Source organism: Aedes aegypti, chromosome 2 (genome assembly GCF_002204515.2).
Source record: "Aedes aegypti strain LVP_AGWG chromosome 2, AaegL5.0 Primary Assembly, whole genome shotgun sequence".
In the NCBI taxonomy this organism is placed as follows: Eukaryota; Metazoa; Arthropoda; class Insecta; order Diptera; family Culicidae; genus Aedes; species Aedes aegypti.
In genome coordinates, this window is record NC_035108.1 from 289,852,835 (window position 1) to 289,862,904 (window position 10,070).

At 38.1% G+C, this 10,070-nt stretch overlaps 1 protein-coding gene across 2 annotated transcripts in view; it reads left to right on the forward strand.

Moving 5' to 3' along the window:
• LOC5565389 (leucine-rich repeat-containing G-protein coupled receptor 5) overlaps positions 1–7,806 on the forward strand; it is a 563,747-nt gene extending 555,941 nt beyond the window's left edge. For both annotated transcript variants that reach the window (XM_001649692.3, XM_021845321.1), the window contains one exon: positions 7,076–7,806. In XM_001649692.3, coding sequence (XP_001649742.3) covers positions 7,076–7,458 — 383 coding nt within the window. In that variant the 3' untranslated portion in view covers positions 7,459–7,806. The remainder of the gene's footprint in view (positions 1–7,075) is intronic.
• The last annotated feature ends 2,264 nt before the right edge of the window (positions 7,807–10,070 follow it).

Below are 10,070 nucleotides of genomic sequence, written 5' to 3' on the forward strand. Positions count from 1 at the left end.
TAGTGAAATCCCCAAAAGAACTCTGTTGAAAGCCTTGAAGGTACTCCTGACGGAATCCCTATAGGAATTCCTGATTAAATCCCCAGAAGAACACTGATGGAAACCCTAAAAATGAATACTCCCTGACTGAACCCACAGAGAAGCTTCTGGTGGAATTCGGGGTAACTCCTGATGGAATTCTTGTAAGCATTCCTAAAGATATTCTTGAAGGAACTCCTGATGAAATCCCTAGAAGAACTCCTGAAGGAATTAATTAATTAATCGACTCTTCATTATGGGGAAATTCAGCCCGAGGCTGGTTCATCCCCGAACTCCTGAAGGAATCCGTGTAGGAATTCCTGATGAAATCATTGGAGGAACTCTTGATGGAATCCCCAGATGAACTTCCGATGGGATCTCTAGAGGAACTTCCGATCTAATCCCTAAAGGGTTCCTGATGAAAACCTCGAAGGAACTCCAGATGGAATCCTTCGTAGAATTCATGATTGAATCTTTATCAGTACTCCCTGGATGAACTCGTGTTAAATTCCCAAGAATTACTCATGATCCTTAGAGGAACTACTGATGGAAATCGTGTAGAAACTCCTCATGGAATCCTTTGAGAAAAATCTGATGGAGTTCATGGTGGAACCTTTGAAGAAATTCCTGATGGAATCCGCACAATTACTTTTGATGGAAACTTTTGAAGTTCTCCTGTTGGAATCCCTGGAAAAACTTTTCAAGAAATCCCTAGAAGAACTCCTGATGGAATCCCATGTGGAATTCCAGGTAAACAATCGGAATAAGTTTCTAAAGAAATTCTCACGGGAATTCCTTGTTAAATCACTAGATAAAATCTTGATTGAATTTCTGGAGGAGCACCTGGTGGAACCATGATGAAATCCATGAAGGAGTTTTGGTAGAATTCCCAAAGAAATTCCTGACCTTCGCAAACAATGATTTGATGTAAAAATATTATATATTATTAGTCGAAAAATGTTGCCTTCAGTTTTTAAATTTGCATGCCAAACACTGTCGAATGCATTTTCTATGTCCATGAAGAGCAAGATCTTTTCGTCCTCTTTACCATTCAAAGAACGAGCATTTAAATTTAAAATTTTTAAGTAAAATGTTTTTGGATCCATTAAAATATTATCCGATAAAAATTGTGTTAGTAGATTTTACATTTTCATTTCCTGATGGTTTTTTGTTGGGATTATCCGTTAACTTTTCGGTCGTCGCGCGAATTTTTGTAACGCGAGTAGTCGTGCGATGTACTTAGTACAACACCGTTGGTGTTGCGAATATCCCAGGAGTCTGACCACTTAGAAAGATGATGTCTTCGGCAAAATTGTTCAGTAGCTCAAGGGCTATCATTGTTATATCCAAGAATTTCGGGATTTTGTCACTAGGCGGCGCTAGTGACCATGTAACTTGTGTTTCGCTTATCTCTGGATCCTGACCACTTAGAAAGATGGCGTCTTCAGCAAAGTTGTTTAGTAAGTTAAGAACCATTATTGTTCGAGCTAGTTGATTCAAAATTTTGCCGCTAGGCGGCGTTAGTGAGCATAAAATTTTTTTTCGCAAATATCTCAGGAGCCTGATCACTTAGAAAGTTGGCGTCTTCGGCAGAATTGTTCAGTAGCTCAAATTCTTTCTTGTTTTAATCCTTAAAGTTCGAGATTTTGTAAAATAATGATAGTCCCTGAGCTTCTAAACAACTTTGCCGAAGGTGCCTGTCTAAAAAGTCAAGATCCTGCGGTATCCACAAAACAACAACTTTAAGCTTATAAGCGCCGCCTGGTGGCAAAATGTCCTAATTTTTGACTCAAATAATGATAGTCCATGAGCTACTGAACTGCTTTGCCGAAAACACCATCTTTCTCAATCAGGCTCCTGAAATATCTGCAAACAAAAGTTTCATGCTCACTAGCGCTGCCTAGTGGCAAATTTTTGAATCAACTAGCTCGAACAATAATAGTCCTTAACTTACTAAACAACTTTGCTGAAAACGCCATCCTTCTAAATGGTCAGGATCCTGAAATATCTGTAAAACAAAAGTTAAACAACTTCCATGCTCACTAATGCCACCTAGCGGTCAATTTCCGAATCAAATGAGGTACCATCAGATAGCGCTTCACCTCCAGAACAATTTTAATAAAGACCCCAAGTTTCTATATTATTTGGATTTTGAGATATACCGATTGCAAACTGTGGTTCACTCGAACCTTATATCGTGCGTTCATTATTATGCGACTTCCATGTACATTTGTTGATTTTACCGGGCCATACTGTAAATAAAAATTGTCGAGTATTGTTCTTTAGAAGATTCTTGAGGAATACATTTTGGTTTGGTTTCGATAGATATCTTTGTTGCAAAATGATAGCATAAAAATCACAACTGTTGTACAAAGTACAACAGCGCAACAGCCCGAAGGTTAATAAAGAGATGTAATAGGAGTTTCCTGTGGCGGCCGGTGTTTTCCATATGTATTGAAACAATTAGAACGGTTATCCGTTGGAAGACAATTTGAAGATGAGGATGTGTAACTGCGTGCTACAATATCGGCATACGAATTTGCTTGGGTAGGTCCATTCGAAATTAAAAGATTCTAATGGCTAACCGACGAAAGATAATTAGTTTGTGAATGATCATGATTATAATCAACCTAATGGGTATGATTCTTAATCAAACATTCGTTAACTGAAAAATGAGCATTGTTCGAGACTCTATCAGGATAATTACGGAAACGAGAAACATTACGGTTCATCTGCCTGATATGAGCCTCGACGATTCATCCACGCGAGGAGCAATCCCAAAAGTTAGACTTATGGTTGCCCCCGCAATTAGCGCATACAAACAATCGGTATCTTCCTTCACAGGACAGAAATAATATTCTTGAAAAAGCCCTTTCCAAACAATACCAGATTGGGTTCTCTTTTTCATAATGATTACTTGGACTGAGGAAAATCCACGTAAATCATTCATTCCATTTTTGATCTCTTCAGGTGACTTATAGTCACTTGAGAGAGCTCATTTCGATGCAATTATTAACATTAGCCATTTCGCCCTTCGAATAAAGTTCTCATTCCGGGGAAACGTCCTTTCTTTCATTCTTGCCACGTTTAGTGACAGTTTGAAATCGCACTTTTTTGGAAGGAAGTTGTGAATTCAGAGAATCACCCTTCCTTTTGTTTGTAGTTGCAACCATGTTTAGTGAATAAACGAAAGAAGACGTGACCTTCGAGAGGATTTTCCCCAAGACTGTGTCCAAGAAGGATTACCACCGCTAGCTTTCGCTAACGGACCCAACGAAAAATCGAAGGCACAGGTCCTAACAAGGATCGCAAACGGATCAAAAGTAAAAAAAGTAGTAATGAAAAGTACTTTTTTTATTTTAGCACTTAAAAGTACGGTTTTTTATCACTGAGAAGTAATGTTTTATTGCTTTAGGTAGTTTGAAATTAAACTAAATCGTGTACACACAGCACGAAGGTATGATGCACACTGAGTATTAACTTCTGATTTGCCCAAACAATCGGTGAAATATCTATATATATATATATATATATATATATATATATATATATATATATATATATATATATATATATATATATATATATATATATATATATATATATATATATATATATATATATATATATATATATATATATATATATATATATATATATATATATCTATCTTCTATATAAATAAAAATGGAATAGTGTTTGTACACGGTGTTCAATAAGTTCGGATACACTTTCAAAATTTGTTAAAAAATGAAAACATGTTTTTTTATTTTTTGGATTTATGTTATTGAAAGCTATGTTTACAAGGAACGTTTACAACATTTCTCTTGGAATGACCCCCCCTTTGTACTCCTTAACGAGCTTCAAACGTTTCTCGAACGCGTCGCAAGCGGCACGCACGGACTGCATGGGCATTTCGTCCCAGATTTTGAGAATTACCGTCTTGAAATGGTCCAAAGTGCTGACCTTGTATTCGTTCAGCTTCGCCATCATATAGGACCAAACAAAAAAGTCGAGAGGATTCAAGTCCGGGGAGCTGGGAGGCCACAAAGTTTTGTCCAGAAAGTCGGTTAAATTTTCCCGACACCAGGCTTGAACCACATTTGCCGTATGGGCTGGTGCACCGTCCTGCTGGAACACGTAGTGCTCATCGCCGTAGAGGCTTCGGAGACTGGGGACAACAACCTTTTCCAAAACCTCAGTTTTGTAGTACGCCGCGTTGATTTTGACGTTTTTTTCAATAAACACCAAGGGTAGCTTACCACGTTTGCATACTGCCCCCCAAACCATCACCGACGCGGCACTTTGGAACCGAGGGATGTTTATATTGGATTCAGGAATGCTGTCCCTCGATGGCGCCCACACCCGGTCATTTTGCACATTGTGCGGCTGCTGCAGCACGAACAGTTTCTCGTCCGAAAAAACAAACTCCTGACCAGCGTGCCGAGAGAGGATCCTCTTAGCTCGATCCAACCGCTTTTTGCTGGTAGCCTCCGAAACGCCATGGACCTTACGTTTTTTGTAAGGCCTGAAACCAAGGTCCTTGATGAGTATGGTGTGAGCGGTTCCAATGGAAACGTTGAGATCTGCAGCCGTTTTCCGGATTGAGCGGTTCTTTTTGCGCCGAATTCGCTCCCTCACGATCTTGATGACCCGTGGCGTCCTCGCTGAACGCGGCCGACCGGATCTCGCACGGTCATTGGTCGAGGACGTCTCCCGGTATCGCCTGATGGTCGTGTAGACAAAGTTCCGCTTGACCCCATGCGATTTCAGCAGCCGAAATATATCGCCGGGTCGCTCACCGTTCAAAAAACGCTTAATAAGCCATTTTACGAGACATTCGGTTGACGTTTTCTGGAGGGCCGCTCATTGTTATTGTTTTAAAAACTAGCATGATATGTGAATGGCGCTGGTAACATTTTTGTTGATGATGACGTTTTCGTCTCTTTCTGGCTATTTTTCTACGCGGTTACATATCTGACCAGTAGCAAAAATAAATAATTCTTCCCTGCCTGTTAATTTTAATTTTACTGGGGAAGATTGAGAAGCTTGTTGCATGCCATTAATGAATTAGCTCCTCCCAAATGTGGCGCTAGAAGAAACGTAAATAGATGGGCCCGCCAGAAAGTTTCAAAGCTGGTAAACAAACAAAAAACATATGACCTGAAACGTCTTATAAAATGGCTTATTACGAAGTCCCGATACTCTTTCATCGCGCGTAACAAACGAACAACAACTAACAGAATGTCAACACCGTGCACATTCGGTAGCGTATGAATGAAGCTAAAGCTGACACCAATACCAATGCAGAATATGTACATGGCGCATACCTACGCAATGATGAAAACTTGTATTCGAACTTATTGAACACCGTGTATGTCACGAAATGGCTTCCGAACGGGTCAACAGATTTAAATGATTATATTTTCGTTTTGTTCGTCCAGTGTTCCGACGTGTTTGTGTGCATAAAAATCCCAGGATATTCCCCGGGAAAGTTGGAAAAATGAACGTGAAAGGAACTTTCGTTTTGTATGGGACGATTCATAGCGTTTTTGAACAGCCTACTTGATGGCAAGACGAAGTTTGCCGGGACCACTAGTGTCTAAATAATTCTGTATATTATCTATCTATATCTATATATATATATATATATATATATATATATATATATATATATATATATATATATATATATATATATATAAATAAAAATGGAATGGTGTTTGTATGTCACGAAATGGCTTACGAACGGGTCAACGGATTCGGATGATTTCTTCTCCGTTTTGTTCGTCAAGGGTTCCGTCGTGTTTGTGTGTATGAAAATCCTAAGATATTCACCGGGAAGGTCGAAAAAACGAGAGTGAACAGAACTGTCATTTTGTATGAGACGATTAATAGCGGTTCTCAACAGCCTACTTGATGGCAAGACGAAGTGTCTAAATAATTCTGTAGGGGGAGGTCCCCCAGTGCCGGACAGCACCCAATACCGGACAAAGTCGAAAAGATGAGAAATCATGGTACAATTAAGATGGTGTATTAGTAGAAGAAGAAGCTATTATGGAGAGTAATGTTTGCGTAGAATAACACATCCTTGAGATATGCATGCCTTTTTAAAAAAGTAAAAAAGTTTGAAAACTTTGAAAAATTTGACGTTTTGCTTTAATTTTGAGCCTATTTAGTAATTATTTAGGATATGAAAAAAAAAATTGAATCACGCAAGCATGTTCGAACCTAATCCTTATTTGATAGTATGAATGTATTTTGTACCAAAATTGAACTAAATATGGACAAATTACAATTTTGGTTGAACGCTTCCTGTCCCCCAGTTTCGGACAGCTTGATTTGTTATATGATATCTTTGTAATTATTGCACCAGTGTCTCAAAATACATTCATTTTTCATGGATTTCGTCGATCCTGGTATCGAACATGCAATAAAATTAAGAAGAATGAACATTCAGAACAACATCGTAAAATGTGCTATTTTTCTTCATATATGAAAGAGGTTTTTGATGGCAAACTAAGAAAAACTCAAATTGTTCTTGTAAATGTTGCAAATGCATTGAATTGGCAATTATGTACTATTCCTATAGTAAACACATTCAATGATATTCAAATTCACATAATTCGAGGCATTTCCGGATCGTGTCCGGTATTGGGTGCCACCTTTCAAGATCGATCAATTTGGTTCTAAAATACATCATCAAAATGCAATGTCAAAATTCATATTTATATTATCAAATTTATTTTTGTACACTATAACAATGATAATATTTATCATAAATGGGTAACACGAGCACATGTTACCAATATTTTTCGAATTATGAATTTAGTGGCTTAAGTGTCCGGTACTGGGGGATCTCCCCCTATATGTAGCACATTGGAGATGCATTAATGACATTGTTCAATTAGCGATCCATTAGTCTCGCAATTCACATCGCAAATTTAAAATAATTAGAAGAGAAGACATCGATCAATGCCTCATGCTTTCAAAAAAAGATAATCTATCTCATCGAATAATCTTCTTTTCCACCTCTTCCCTCTCTCCTCTCACCCAGGTGGCGCACGCCAATCAATCCCAGGTGGAAAGCCCCGTCTCGTGCGGCAGTCAGCCGTTCAGGATGATTCACAGGAGCTGTCCTGTTCACCGCCCCGATTGGGTGTACGTTTCTTGCCCACGATTCCGTCGGCAGCCGATAGCAGTATTCAGCTGGACGACGACACGGCCGAAGCCCGCTCCAGTCCCTCGTCGTGTCACAGTGAACCCGCCATTTGCGATGTGGATGTGGAAGCGGCAGGAACCGGAACCAGTGCCGAAGGTGCCCAGCAACAGCAATCGCAGCAGCAAAACATGTCTCCCGCCCCCTTCTATGCCATCCTTCACGGGAGCAATCCTCAGGCAACCGTTTCTAGTCTCAAAGATAAAACCAAGCCGCCGTGAGCAGTCGGGAGGCGGCTTTAGAGTTAGGAACAGTGCTTAGATCAGTTCACTTCCTCGTTCTTCTCGTTTTGTGTTCCAGTTTCTGGAAAGTGCTTACTCAGAGATGTTTAATTAGTCAAAAAGGTCCATTAATTGAATTTCTATCAGTGATGGAAGAGCGCTCAAAGTTAAGCTAATTTTCGAGACATTCGATTATCCGGCGATCGATATAAATTTTACCTACTACTAGCGATAATGGAAATCCGAACCAGTGTGATACTTGAAAGAATACTTTTTACTCATAGGATAAATTGGTAATAATTTATTGTAAAAAAATAGGTTAGATAAATTACGCGACAAATGGGGCATTCATAGAGAGCAAACAGAACGGGTGGAATCGTTTGGCAGCCTAGGTTATTTCTGAAAAGCGGAAAACTATCATTCTTCTACTTGTTTTAAATAGAAAACAATTCGAAATTAATAATTGGGGAAGTGCACTATCATATACACTCCCGTGTATATGGTCAACGTCTGTCCCAAATTTGTAGCGTAGATCAGCTTCTCAGCAGTCTGTACAAGCATTCTGCGAATTGCATATTATGCGCATTGGTCTCCTAATAAGTACTGTTAAACGTATTCTTCATGCCAATCATTAATACCGTTTTGACTCATATTCCGAACACTTAAGGCCAACAGTGACTTCAAATGTATCTGATGCGCATAAATTTGCTCGTATTTGTAAAAATTTGAATTACTTCGCAAAGTCCAACTGTTAGGTGTTGGATGAGCCAATAAAAAGGTTTATTTAAAATTGTTCAGTATTGAGTTTAAGTGAAAGTATAGAACATCATTTTGATTCAAATGCCGAACACTGTGTTCAATCTGTCTCATATTCCGAACACCTTGATTCAAATTCCGAACAGCACGAATAAATCGCATTCGAATGAATAATTTCACAAATGGATTTATCTAAGCTAGTTATACTGGTCTCGAACTAGAGAATCATCACTACTCCCGTGGTATAAAGTAGATTTGAAGATTATTAAAATGAATTGTAATTGACTGCCATTTCCTAGTAATTTGATAACATATTTCAACGAAACATTTCAACCACATCGCCATACAAAAACCGAGTGTTCGGAATTTGAGACAAAACGGTACTCAGACAACCAGAATACATGTATAACGAAGTCACTTTTTGTCTTATACTATGCTTATAAGCACAAAAATTCGTATAAGATGTCGTCAAAAGGCCTCATACGTAAATAAATGGAGGCGATATAAGTGCATATATTTTATAATGAAAATTGGCATACATTTTTTTTAGTAGTTTGTGTATGGCTCAGAGTCGATTGCATCTTCTCTACTGCTGCTAAAGGCATCCAGTCTTTTCTACGTTTCCATTAAATTTTCGGACGACATTCAACGTCGAGTTTTTTTTGCGGAAAAACTGGGCTCCCGAGTGTATCTAGAAAAGCATTTAGGCCTGTAATGCACTACATCCTTCGGTAACTTTTCAGGTTTATACCACATAATCGACTTTACCAATTATCAGAATTTTCCATATTGAAAGTGGCTTTAGATACTAATTTGTCTAAAAAATCGAAAACACTTTAATAGAATGTATTTTGATATCTAAGAAATTACCCAAATTGTATTTGAGAATTTCACGCAAAAACGGTAACTTTTTGACAACATACACAACCGTTTTATATTATTGTTTTAAGATTCCTCATGGCATCTAACATTATAAAAAACATCCTACCTATGTTTTCTATCACAGTGGACAAAGTAAACATTGAAAAATCAATTGGTGGCAGTTTTGCCATGGGCAGTTAGAGACGTATGGGAATATGAATTCTTCATACACAACTGTTAGATTTGACATATGCATTTCATTTAATTCCTTCACATTAGCATTTCTTACATGAATAAATTTATATATTCTTCGAAGAGAATTTTGATAAAGATGAATCTGACATGAATTTTAAAAGCAATTATACCAGAATTCTTGTAAAAAATCCTCCAAGAATCTTTTCAGGTAAACCTTTAGGTACCGCCGTGCGGGGTGACATTGGGCCTAGGGGGTGACATTGACCGCCTCTTTCGATGCATCTTATGGCTAGCAGGAACGTCAAAAAACTAATGTATGACCATCTATTGGCTATTTATCACGTATTCTCTAAGCTTGACACATTTTTTTCATTGTTCTGGCATTAGCTTGCTGTAAAAATATTGGCCCAAAGTTACCCTTATGGGCCAATGTCATCCCGCCTTACGGTACTTGAAATTTTGCTAGTTTTTGTTTAAAGAAATTTACACTAGCTATAAAACTGAAGGGGGTGATTCATTTTGATGTTTATTGTCTACTGATTTTATGATTTGATCTAAGTAAGCGGTAATCTGAAATTGTTGACTGGTCTGTCAACATTTTTTATTATTTGTTTTGTAGTTAGAAATCGTTAAACTGGGAACTTTATTGTCTAATATTTATCGTTTATTTTTAGTTAATTGCAATAATTTTACTTTATTTAAGGCACCCGGAACTATTTGCTTGAAGACAGATCCATTGAGACAGTACCAACTTGCACCGAATCATAGAGCTAATTTATACTCTCCGCCATTCATCGTTA